The sequence below is a fragment of the Aplidium turbinatum genome, chromosome 3 (assembly GCF_918807975.1).
Source record: "Aplidium turbinatum chromosome 3, kaAplTurb1.1, whole genome shotgun sequence".
NCBI lineage: Eukaryota > Metazoa > Chordata > Ascidiacea > Aplousobranchia > Polyclinidae > Aplidium > Aplidium turbinatum.
In genome coordinates, this window is record NC_137474.1 from 11,226,203 (window position 1) to 11,239,662 (window position 13,460).

General features: G+C 39.5%; 2 protein-coding genes across 3 annotated transcripts in view; one reads left to right on the forward strand and one right to left on the reverse strand.

Moving 5' to 3' along the window:
* LOC145766891 (uncharacterized) overlaps positions 1-13,460 on the forward strand; it is a 56,243-nt gene that overhangs the window by 17,970 nt on the left and 24,813 nt on the right. The window lies entirely within an intron of this gene.
* Positions 46-7,488, reverse strand: LOC145767419 (renin receptor-like). Its single transcript, XM_082579236.1, has 7 exons — positions 7,303-7,488; positions 6,844-6,999; positions 4,459-4,550; positions 3,845-3,976; positions 2,743-2,937; positions 2,086-2,235; positions 46-1,783 (listed from the first exon to the last, which is right to left on the reverse strand). The coding sequence occupies exons 1-7, from the start codon at positions 7,343-7,345 to the stop codon at positions 1,463-1,465; spliced, it is 1,089 nt and encodes a 362-aa protein (XP_082435362.1). The 5' UTR covers positions 7,346-7,488; the 3' UTR covers positions 46-1,462.

Sequence of the window (13,460 nt, forward strand, 5' to 3'; positions counted from 1 at the left end):
CGATACTCTCTGGAGGCATTATAAACAACTGCTCACAAATGAAGATTAGGCTAATTTACGTGTATTATACGCATGATCATACGAAGTAGGCTACATGAAAAAAAAACCTTCTACAACACGAAGAAAATTTGCCATAATATTGCACAACAGACGCTTTGTCATTTTGTAAACGTTGTTTTAACGTTTTCCTTCGCAACAAAACGTTTTCCTTGCTAACACCGTACCACTGGATCAGAACAAATGTGATGGTTTCATACTTTTCGTTCGGTAGGCTAATTTTGATACCGAATCTTACCTGCGATAATAAAATGAGCAATCTCGAAGCTGTCTCAAAACAATCCAGTTGAACATACAATGTAGCCATATCAAAATATTTAACTTATTTAAACATTTTTTTAGTTAGAAAACCGAACCTTTGCGTGGTGCTCTTTGAAATTTCAAACAACGCACCAGGGCGTCGCGAAGCACAGTTTGAGAATCACTGTGAATACACAAATAAAGCACAAACAATTTTTAAATGTCGTAATTTATCAATCATGCGGCAAATTAGGAAACCTTCACAGAGCCCCTGAAAACGCTTCGCGGATCCATTGGTGAACTCCCGGTTGAGAACCGCTGACAAAGACCATTATTTGGGGCCCAACTCCTAAGTACACATACAAGACATAAACTAACAAATCGTTTTATAAAATAATGTTCAACTTGATAAACAAATTAACCTGTTCCGACAGCAAACACATTATGGTGAGTGCTAACTATAAAAATGATAACAGTGCATTGAAAACCATTGCTGGAAAATGATGCAACCACCTGTTGTGCGACAATACCGCTCGAATCACTGCGGAACTTTCTTACGATTGACAATCTTCGAGAGAGTTTACAATTGTATCACACGATATATAAATACAACAAAAAGCCCTGCGCGGCATTTCTTTCCCCATAACATAACAACTCAAATAAAAGTAATGATAAAATGTCACCATAAACTCAGCTGGAGAGTAGAGATATATATATATTTTGTAGCATTAACTTAAAAATAAAGAGATTTTAAACAATCCATATGATCCTCACCGTCAACGATTTAAGATTATGTCTTGCATCATCAAACCCATTACTTCATCAGTTCATCTACGTATGGTTTAAAAGCATTAAATGACAAATAACCAAAATGGTAAATTTCAGTGCTGGAAGTTAGCCTCAATACCAGGGTAATAGCAAGTTCTTCTCTTGAGTAGGGGAAATTTTTTAAACAACTTACAGTTGTTTAAACTGTATTTTGTACTTCTGTAACTGTACTTCCGTATTTTGGGATGATAATTCTACGTAATTGTGACTCGTTGTATACCGAATAAGAAATATTGTACGAAGCAATAAACACGTTAAAAAAACTAAACAGATAAACGGACAAACAACCTTGCGAAACAACCAAGAACACATTCTACAGTGCAACGGACCCTACAAACTAGTCAATTTTCATCCGCTGCGTGGTCATGCGGTAGATGATGCTGTCACGACCGGGGTCCATGTACCAAATAAAGTAGGAGCTGGCAAGGGTAGCCAACGAAAAGACGACAAAAACCCAAAAGGTGATATTCACAACGACAGGGTACTCCGGGTATAAGGGGGTAGCAAGGTTCTGAATCTTTTTATCATCTGCGTCAAAAGCGTCAACGTCACGCGCGCGACGTATCTTGGCGATATCAAACGAATGAGCGATGTTGGACACGATGTTCACTTCCGATAGTAACTTTCCACCATACAATGCATTAAAATCGTTGATGTACTGAAAATATAAACAAAAATCAAACATATGTTAATACAACACAAGTCAACTAAAATATGGTGAAGTCTAACATGCTTTATCAGGCAATGAATGTTATTATCCCAAACAGCAAAATCTGCCATTTTTCATTGATTTAACGTCTGCAGACGTTAAATCAATGTAAAAATCACAGATTTTGCTCTGTAGGTGACAACACAGTGATAAAAAAGTATTGCGCTGTACTAAGTACTTATCCTAAATCAACCTTCAAAAAAGGGAAAAATCGTGAGAAAATGTGTAGCTTGCAATACAAGACTTATTACCGTTGGAATGAAGTTTTCGAGAAGTTGTAAAGCCAAGCTGACTTGGCAAGAATTGGCACCGTAAGCATGGATAAGTCCGTCAATTGCTGAGAGGGAGAAATAAAAGCTGTCTGGAATACCATCATCCACAGAGCTTCGGTCATTTTGAAGCTGAGAAAAAGGAATAATAGTTTCCAGTTAGCATAATTGACCGTTTTTGCATCGATTCAACGTCAATCGATCTTAAACTAACGCAAATAGAACCAATTTCGCTAGCTGAGTAGAAAGTAACCTGGTTATTACAGCAGACGGGAATAGCAGTAAAACATGAGATGAAAATTACTTGCCCGTGTTAAAGTTCTGATGCCAAATCCTCAGCTACAGAGCAACCACACCACCATAGTTTAATAAACTGTACCAACAACAGTAGGCTACTGCAACTCTTGATACAGAAAAGCTAACACGGGTTTGGAAGCACATAATATAACCTAAAATAATCGAAAAATGGTGCCTAAGATCCGGATGGTGCCTAAGATCCAGATGGTGTGTAAGATCCAGATGGTGCATAAGATCCAGATGGTGCGTAAGATCCAGATCGTGCCTAAGATCAGGATAGTACCTAAGATCCAGATGGTGCCCATGATTCATATAGTGTAATATTTCTTAAGGGTTTCGTACTTTTGTCAAAATATCGGCTAAAGTTTGTAATTCTCCAAGGAAGTATGCGTCCACGTTGTTCGATATTTGCAGACAGGATTCCGGACTCAGGTTTGAAGCAATTGAATCAGGCTCCCGTAAGTGCTGTCGCATTGTGTACAGAGTACTCGGTAACCTTTGCAGCATAACCGCATTGTGTTGTGATGTGCTAAAGATCTGAAAGTAAATGATCAAAATGTATCGATGAATATGCTTTACTCTTAACACGTTACTCTTATCACAATGACAGGGTAAGACAGCAAATTATAACAAAAAAAATTGATGAACAATGGAAATTCTACAAATAAAATTTATTAGGTTTAACAAAAACGGATAGAAAAAAATTCTTTTTGCATAGGCTTAAAATAATTAAGCAGCGTACACTCAATAGCTTAATGCTACATAATGCCGAGGAGTGAAGGTTGTAGGTTTTAAGTCTGAATGAAAACTCTCTATTCCATTCTAAGTGCATTACGAGTCCTAAACATTAGATATATTGATTATTGATATAAACAACAAATGCTATTAATACCACAAAAATTACATCAAATATAGACATCAAATAATTACAAATAATTACATAATATATATCATAATAATATCAAATAATTACATCAAAATATATACATCAAATAATTACTTTTTAAAACCTCTTCTACAGCTTGTTTCACCCTTATTATTATCATTCTATTTGAATAAGGACCTTCTGATGATCCCCCTTTTAGGGCGAAACAGGCTGTAGAAGATTTAGAAAGTAATAAAGTTCTGTATTTGATGATATACATACAGTATATTGATATAATATACCAGAGGCGTACGGTGACCATTATTTTTTGGGTGTTCATTTTTTTTAAAGTTTTAAACACATGCTTGATTTGCACAGTGACTCTTTCATATCACATTAGTTTATTTTGATGTAATCTAAACACTCATTGAGCAAACCTAGTGTGTTTAAAGCCTGCTCAAAAAAAAAAGTGAACACACAAAAAATGGTCATGCTACCCCACTGATATATAGCTACTGTAGTGTATATATGTGATCACTCGTCAAACCTTAAATTCTTACAACGCAATGGCTTCCTTACCTCACCATCCAATTCATAGTCAACTACCATAGGCTTCTGTTGGCCAAACAGTTTACTCAAAGCAACACTCGTCTCTTCCATGGGAGGTGTTTGAGTTTGGTCCATCGCTTGCACTTTATACGCAGTAACATACTGAACAGCCACAAAACGTCATGTTTTTTTTAAAGGCAAGTTGCACCAACTAAGCATGAAATCCTACCATCACACGAAAAGCCATCAACATCACTTGTAAAGCTCATCTTTTGTAAAATAACTTTATCAATACTAGACTCATATCAGGCCTCTAAGCTCCCGGCAGAAGTCTCTCCACGCCGACGAGAAATATTGCTGATAAAAGTTTTGCAAAAAGTCTGAGCGTCAACCTATAAAAAACTTGACTAGCTCTAAATCTACTTGGAATGTAGTGCATTTAAACACTGCAGAAAGAATTTGGCAGCAGGAAAGAAGCTCTGGAAGGCCATGCTTTGTCGCCGGAAAGATAAAGGAGCTTAAAGGTCTGCGTATCCTTGAAATGTTGAGCTTATTATAATATTAAACAGTGGTTGACATAAACTGAATATAAATATAAGTGTCATGGTGACATTAGATTCACAAGCATTGTTGGCATAACATACTTTTTGTAAGGAGAAGTTAACACCACTTGGAATGTAGACATTGATGAATAAGTTTGCTTTGGGTCTGTTGAACATGTCAGCTCGAATAACACCTAAAAATGTCACATGAAAGTATACCAATTAACAACATTGTTTCAGAACATTGCAAAATAACGAAAAAGCAAAGACGGATAGACTGTTGTATTGAATATATCATATATATATATACATTACTTATCATAATAGACTATATGCAATGAAAGAAATAACAGAAATGAAACTGCATAAAGCAGCCGGTCCATCAGAAGTGAGCGTAGAGATGATAAAAGCAAGTGGAGAGTTGGGAATTGAAGTAATGCTACAACTTAGCCAAAGGGTATTAGATGGAGAGGGAATGCCGGAGGAGTGAAAGCATAGTACTGTTATTCCACTGTTCAAGAGAAAAGGGGATGTGAGAAGTTGCAGTGCATATAGAGGTGTAAAACTACTAGAGCATGGAATGAAAATTGTGGAGCGAATACTAGAAAAGAGGTTGAGAACATTGGTGAAATTAAATGATATGCAGTTTGGATTTATGCCAGGAAAAGGTACAGTGGATGCTCTGTTTATATTGAGAAGAATGCAGGAGGAATACCGAGAGAAGCAGAGAAAACTATATATGTGTTTTGTTGACTTAGAAAAGGCATTTGACAGAGTACCAAGGAAAGTGATGGAGTGGGCAATGAGGAAAAGAGGTATACCAGAGGTATTAGTGAGAGCTGTGATGTCTATGTATGAGGATGCAAGAACAAAAGTGAGAGTTGGATCAAAGTATTCAAACGAGTTTTTTGTGAAGGTTGGTGTACACCAAGGATCAGTTTTGTCACCTCTGATACTTGCTATTGTGGTTGACGTTGTAACTGAAGGAGTGAGGGAGGGCTTATTGAGTGAAATTTTGTATGCAGACGACCTGGTCTTGACAAGTAATAGTATGGAGGGACTGGAGAGAAAGTTTGAGAAATGGAAAGAAGCATTTGAAACCAAGGGTATGAAGGTGAATCTTGAAAAAACAAAAGTGATGGTGAGTGGAGCAGAAGGAACAGTTGTTGAGAGCAAAGTAGATCCCTGTGGAATATGTGGCAAGAGAGTGATGAGAAATTCAATGCAATGCAAGGAATGTGGAAAGTGGGTACATGCAAGATGTGCTAATGTCAATTGTCAAGAGAGCCGCAACAAGATTGGCGAAGTGTTTTGTTTGTGGGAAATGCAGTAAAGGAAGGAATGAAGTGGAAGGCCATGATGATGAGTTCTGCCATGGCATCGAAACAGTGACAGACTTCTGTTATCTGGGTGATCGGATAGATGGAAGTGGTGGATGTGAAGCAGCGGTGACAACAAGGGCAAGATTGGGCTGGGCAAAGTTCAGGGAATGTGGGGAAATGTTGTATGGCAGAAAATTTTCACTAAGGATGAAAGGAAAAGTATATCGGAGCTGTGTGCGGCCTGCAATGCTATATGGTAGCGAGACATGGGTATTGAGAGAGAGTGAACTGGCAATCCTGAGAAGAACGGAAAGGTCAATAGTGAGAGCAATGTGTGGGGTGAAAACGAGAAGGGAAAAAAGGACTGAAGAATTGTTGGATATGCTAGAGATGAGAGAGACCATAGACCAAATGGCAAGGGCAAATAGAGTAAGATGGTATGGACATGTGATAAGGAGGGAGGAAGGAAGTTTTCTTAGAAAGGCACTAGATCTAAAGATGGATGGGAAGAGGAAACGCGGTCGTCCAAGAAGAACGTGGAAACAACAAGTGAAGGATGAATTTAAAAAAATCGGACTGAAGGAGGAAGATGCAAGGGACAGGGTGAAATGGAGAAAAGGGATAAAAACAATTGCTGCGCGGAAACAATCGGCCACCCCCACTAGTGGGGAACAAACCGACGATGGATTATGATGATGAACAGGAAGAAAAGAAAAAAAAAAACAAACTACGAAGAAATTTAAATTTAGACAATCAACAAAGGATGTTGACTGTTAACATGGTCACCACTGGGACCAAAAGTCCTCATTCCCATCATTGGTAGCACTTTAAGTTGTGTGGTTCATTGGTACCACTTGCTTAGCATGCGACCACACTTCTGTCTTACAGAACTTTAAGTCAAAACTGCAGCAAACTAATGTATAATAAGTTTTTCAGCAACTATAATTCAACACTTTCTGTTCCAGTTCTTTGTTATGGTAAATAAAAACAGTTGCCACTTGAAAAAAATGTATGAAATAATTGGAAATAGTATAAACAAAAGAACGTAAAAAAAATTAAAATACGACAACTAAAAAAAAACGCTTTAAACCATCCTTAACAACAAAACAAAAACTCGATTTTAGTTTGTGTTTTTAAACGAAAAGCAATTAACATAATAACAAACCTTTCCATTCCATGTTCATATGAGTAGGTAAGCCCATAAGGAAGTTAATGACGTGAGGAACGTCAATAAGGTTAAGAGGACTTACTAGTGAAGAAAGTTCAATGCTTTGAGGAAGAGAAGTGATATACAGTTCAGCTGAACTATAGGATCCAATACCTACAGAAAAAATAAAATTAAGGTTTACAATCGAACAACAAAAACAAGAGAGCACAACTTGCATGTTTGTTACATGGTGACATGTGATGCTATATTATTGCAAAAAATGCTACAAAGAAAAAATATTGAAATTGTTACTTATAAGCAAGTAGGCTAGCCTATATAAGCAATTGTTTTTAGGTACGGTAGGCTATATCATCCCAAAATGTTCAAGCATTATAAAGAGGCAACAAAGAGAGGACTACTGCATTCATAATTTTTGCAGACAACAATTTGCACAAAGTAAAAAGCTTACATAGTTACCTGAAAGGATAAAAGAAAATAGAAAGAACTTAGTTGTAGCCATTTTTATTTTCCCGGTATCAAAAATTGTGATTTAGTATACCTGTGCAAGTGTACAAATATATCAGATACGGTAGTTAACAGACTATAAAAAAATACAGAGCTGATAATTATCGTATAATGCATGCTCAGTCGGTGATTGGACGTAGTAGCCTCAATCAAGAGGCTTGGATACAAACCGATTATCTATTCCAAGCTGAAACTTCTCTAAGCTTTTTCCTACAGTACTTCTTATGTCATGCAGCCAAGTACGTAACTACATATCCTACTAAATTATTCTATTCATAATTTTGGTCTGTAACCATAGGTGTATGGAGTCAAGTTTTTTGGACTCCTGCTCCACTCAACTCCAAATTCACTCCTGCTTCAAACATTTTGGAAATTTATTGACTCCAATTGCAAAACATAAACCACAATCCAGATTTTATTATGAGTCCTAGACTTTTTTTTTTAAATGTTTTGTTTCCTAATTTTTTCTGATTTTCTCTTTCATGATTTTTTTGATCAGATTTCCTCAAATGAGGAAATTTCCTCACAAGTCCAATCAGCTTTTCTCAGGCTTTCAGCACAGAGTTGCCAGATTTTGAAAAAAAAAGTAGCCAAAAAAGTAGCAAATTTGCTCCAAAAGTAGCCCAATTTATAGCAGGGGGCGCGGAACTATGTTTTCCAACTTCTGGGGGGCTTCGCCCCCCAGACCCCCCATAAGGCGTTCTAACACTGACACAGCCACAATCTTTTGGATGTCTCTGTTAGGCATACTTCATGACAGAAACTGCTTAGCCTCAGTTTTGTCATTATGATGTGTTGGGTTTTTTTTTCACTGAAAGACAAGGTGTACAATCATCATTACATAAATTCAACAAACATACATTTTCATCAAGCCATTCATTCTTATTCCAATTATTACTACATTGATTAGTAAACTATGTAAAAACTGCATGCCAGTCAGTGGAAGAACCTGAAAAAAAATGTTAATTAATAACATACAAGCCGTCAAATGCTCTTGAATGTAGTACAGCTAAGAAACACACATGAAAAATCAGCTTAACAAACCCAGTGAAATTGCACAAATTATTCTGCTAAATAGCAACAGAGTTACCGGTACAGTAAGGCACGTTCACATCAGGCTCTATCGGGTACAGATTAGATTCTCACTACTTTTAAAGCACTTCTGCGTTCTGACTTCTACAGTAAGAGTAAACTATAATGACATAGAACGGAGATAACGTAACGCTAAAATAGACTAGAAACTCACTCAACCATGTCCCTTGCTACGTCTTGGAAACATGAGAATGCGCTGTAAAATTTGTAAACTACAAATAAACTGTCAGTAGACTGCAAGCGAAACTTACTTTAGTAAGAAATTTCCAATGTAAAAAAGTCACAATCTTGTTATATTGTCGCCAATCTAAATTTAAAAGTAGCCCAAAAAGTCGCAAGTCTCCAAGCTCAATTTTTTGTCGCAAATCACATATGGAAAGTAGCCCAATTTGCGATAAGTAGCCCAATCTGGCAACACAGTTTCAGCATTGTTCGTTTATTGAGTTTGTATTGGAAACACTGAGTTTCAAGCATAAAATCACATGACTATTGACTTATCGATTACAAGGGTAGTTGGCTTGTAGTTTTTTAAAATACTAATATTTTTTTGTCAAAAGCAAGTTAAATCGTATGTCGCTAAGCAATCAATTTCGATCGCTTGATTGTCACCAAACCAAAGGTCACCAAACTTCTTCAAAAAAGAGCCAGATTACTGTGAGAAAATATAGGCTACTGGCCGACTGTTTTGTTCAACAGCCTGCATGTTCAACAGCCTGCAACCTGTGGTTGTGATTTAACGCTCAACAGCTGTGAGTGTGATTTATTCAGCTGTGTGCAACATTCCCACGTTCGGTCGTTGCAAGCGAATAGGTTGTAAAGAAAAAAAAACAGATTATTTTATTGCAATTTTACCTGATCTTATGAAGGCATGCATGATCAATCTTCCACGACTAATTATTTTTAAAAAAATGATAAAAGTGTGTTGACCCATAGATCACTGAATTAGATCTAATCCATGGATCTAATTCAGTGATCTGCAGCGGATGCGGTAGTTAGCACGCGCGCTCATATGCAGCCGTCCGTGCTGACGGCGACATTCCTGGGCAGAACCGAGATCAGAACTGGCGAGGAATGACCAGGACACGATAGCCTTCTTCACTGCCTATTTTATTGACTAGTTGACGGTTCAACAGAATTTTACCACGAAATAGAATTCTTTAAGACTGCATTGTTTATTAACTTGGTTGCTAGTTTCAGAAGAACAGAAATCCAAACATAGCAAAAAGAGAACATCAAACTATTGACAATCCCACTACCGAAATACTAGCATGCTGGCGTACTACATTAGAAACTCCATCATAACAAAAAGAACTTCAACTTTGGGGTAAAGGAAACGGCGTCTACGACTGCATCTTCCAGAGAACAGAATTCTGCATATTATATTTTACCATTTAACATTCTAGAGCTGCAGAAATCAAATAACCAACTTGATTACAAAAAGGAATAATAGCGAGTCTGAGTTGAACAATCCTCGAATCGTCTCGAATAGTATAGTATAGTATAGTAAAGGATCATAGTTGCAGTTTATTAAAAAGAACTCTAGTTTAAATTGGAGAGGCGCATTCACAGGCATTGCCAATTCTACATGCGATCTTCTTCTTCTTCTTGCTTATGAGGCAGCAATTCAGGTAACATCTCCCAATTGTTGCAACCAGAGCAGTGTCTTCATATCAGGGTCTATGAGATTCACATGTTCTTCAGGTCGAAACACTGGACAGTGATTTATGATGTGCTGTGCTGTTTGACAGTCACCACAGATACAGGCTGGTGAGTCACACAATCCCCAGGTAAACATATTGTGCTTGAAGCGACCAACACTAGTACGGAGGCGATTCAGAGTTACCCATTCTTTTCTTGGCAGGTCTGAGCCAGGTGGTACCGTAGTGTCTGGTGTGACTTGGAACTGGTTGGGCCGTGAGATGGTTTCCCAGCGATCTCTCCATGACTTCATCAGGTCGAAGTGACCTTCATGAAGCGCCACAATGTGTCGAGAAAAAGGGCGCCTAGAAGGCAGGCGTTGACGTGTGAGCTGTTGTGCGTCAAGGACTACACTGTGGAGGAGATGGCGATCATTGACCTCTGCCTTTAATGCAAGCCATATGGTAGAATTCTCTCTGCGTAGTTTTGGTGGGGCGATGCCAGAAAGCACTGGTAGTAGTCTGTAGGAGTTGGACGCAGGCATCCAGTGATTATGCGCATGGTGTCGTTAAGGGCGATATCTACTTTTCCTGCGTGTGTGCTGCGGCACCAGACTGGAGAAGCATATTCGGCAGCACTGTACACAAGCGCTAGGGCACTAGTGCGCAGTGTTGGGGTTTTAGATCCCCAAGTCGATCTAACTAGACATCTGAGAAGGTTGTTTCTTGCTGATGCTTTGGCACGAACTGAGTCACAGTGTTTTTTATACGTGAGTTGCCGATCCAAGGTCACTCCCAGATATGTAGGGCAGGGGTCATGTCGGATAAGGGTTCTATCTAGGGGGACTCGTAACTGGCGGCCAGCTTCCTTGTTGTTGAGGTGGAAAGGTGTGATGGTGGTTTTAGCTGTGCTGAGTTTTAGTCTCCAGTCCTTTAGGTATTGTGAGATCAGCTTCATATCCTCGGTAAGGACATCCTCTACCTTACTCCAATTTTTGTTTGTATATAGTAGGGCCAAATCGTCTGCATAGCTGTAGGCCTACTGTGTGGACTTTGTCTGGGGAATGTCGCTAATATAAATATTGAATAACATGGGTGCTAGGCAAGATCCTTGGGGAACTCCATTCCTTAGACGACGGGGGCGGCTGGATTGTCCGTCGCTAGTTTTCAACACAAATGAGCGGTTTGCTATAATGTTAGTGAGAAAGCGAACAAGTTGTTTGTCAGGAATTTTTTGTAGAAGTTTAAGCACTAGGCCTTGGTGCCACACTGTGTCGTAAGCAGCCGTTAAGTCTACTAATATGACACCGGCTTTATTTCCTCTCTCGAAACTATCCTCTATGTCATTGGTCAATTTAGTTGTTTGATCGGTTGTACTACGCCCATGGCGGAAGCCAGCTTGTTCTGTGGGAAGTTGCGGATCAATGACTGGTTCAAGGCGTGTCATAATGAGCCGCTCAAGAATCTTGTAGGGGACACAGAGGAGAGAAATAGGACGATAGCTCTTGGAGTCGTCCAAGGGTTTTTTCGGTTTGGGTAGGGCAATCACGCTGGCCTTTCGCCATATCTTAGGAAATGTGTTGCGGTTGAGACAGATTGAATAAAAGTCCTTAAGCCAAGAAAGACATGTAGGACCGCAGTGTTTTAAAAACTCTGGTGGTATGTGATCGGGTCTTTGAGCTTTGCCACATTTCAGTTGTTGGATCGCCGTTTGCAGTTCTTGGGTAGAAAAAGGAGCTGACAAAACGCCATCAACACTCGGGGCACTCCAAAGTCTGCTACCGTACACTCCTGTTTTACTTTAAGTTCGTGTTTCTTGTCAGCACCAGGGAATTTTTCATTAGCTAGAAGTTGGTGGGCAATGCTGTTGGCTGATACAGGGCAGGGTTTAAATGGTTTTGAACTGCGGCCAGTAAGACGGTTGAACGTCTTCCATGCCTTCCTGCTGGAGTGAGTAAAATCGATTGATTGAACTGTATCCTGCCAACGCTTTAATCGCTTTTTGTCAAGACAGTTCATCAGGTCTGAGGCACTGACTGCAGCATCTTCATTTGAGTCAGCGCTCAAAAAGGCATTGTAGTGTAAGTCACATTCCTTGTCCCAAGTGGGAATGAATTTGTGACGAACGCCACGAGGGACTGTCTTCTTAGCTACCCGAGAGAAGATATTGCAAAGGGCTCGGTAGGATGCGTTGATTTCGGCAGAGGCGGGTTGAGGAAGTTTCTTTATCTCTTTATCAACCTGTTGTGTAAACTTTTCCCAATTTGCCTTTTGAAAGTTCCACCTTTTAACTGTTGGATTTGTAGGGACGGGTGCGATGGGGTTTGCTGGGGTAATCAGTGATGGCCGGTGTTGTGATTTTGGAAATGGGTCGAGGATCATTCTCTGGGGTATTGGGCCAGCTAGATTGACAAAGGCCAGATCAGAGTTAGTTGTAGAGCACCACCTTCCGGAGCGGAAGCTGTCAGGCTGTTTGGGGTCAAACAGTAGCTGGACACCGCAGGTTGATGCCCAGGATTTTAAAGCTAATTCGTCTTGGTTTGAGTGTTGATAGCCCCAGGTGGTACTGTGACAATTAAAATCTCCAGCATATATGCATGGCGCCAGAAACATGGGAAGAGAGGTTTGCTGAAGTTTAGCAAGAGGTGGTTTGTACAGATTAATTACAGTTGTACCATTGATTTCCGTTGCTGACCATTTCAATGCAGAACTAGGGTGGGAGGAAGACACTGGTTTCCATTTTATAAAATCTTTTACAAAAGTGGCAATACCGTGGATGTTACCGGTACTACAAGTTTGTGCAGCCAATGTGTATCCGTGAATTTTCAGAACAGCACTGTTGGTGGCGTGTGTCTCTTGTAGAAGAATAGTCGTTACTTGGTTGGCCTTCACTATCTGTTCTAAAATGTCGATTTTAGACTTGGTCAGGTCTTCCACATTCAACTGCAGCAAGGTGATGCCTTCCCATACGACAACCGAAGTTGCCCGCCCTGAACAGCTATTAGACATGAAGGGCGCATGCTCTGGGTCGACATCACTCTGTACAGGATGGAGTTGCATGGAGCTCTGTGAGCTACAATTGCTGTCTCGATTTGTTGTCATTCGCTTGATTGCAAGATTCAATTACCAGGGCTCACCACTAGGAGGTTGACAACTTGAGCCCCAATACATGCGATCATCTAACGTAATACAACGGTGGATTCACTAGTCGATGAAATACAGTGGTACTGCGATTCAGGCACAATGCAAAGATTGATTACAAGACTGCATTCCGAAAGTACACGGTATTTGTTGATTGGAAAGGAAGATTCTGGAATTCGACATGACGTCACGGTGACGCGCGTTGCGTCAGAGAAAATTAGCTCTCGGGCGCCACAAATC

Bases quoted from the DNA above. Each gene is read 5' to 3' on its own strand.
- LOC145767419 (XM_082579236.1), bottom strand. From the start codon at position 7,345: ATGGCTACAACTAAGTTCTTTCTATTTTCTTTTATCCTTTCAG. The intron at 3,977-4,458 runs GTATGTTATGCC...GTGGCTGTTCAG, and splicing joins TTAACTTCTCCTTACAAAAA to TATGTTACTGCGTATAAAGT. The intron at 2,938-3,844 runs GTAAGGAAGCCA...ATTTACTTTCAG, and splicing joins ACTATGAATTGGATGGTGAG to ATCTTTAGCACATCACAACA.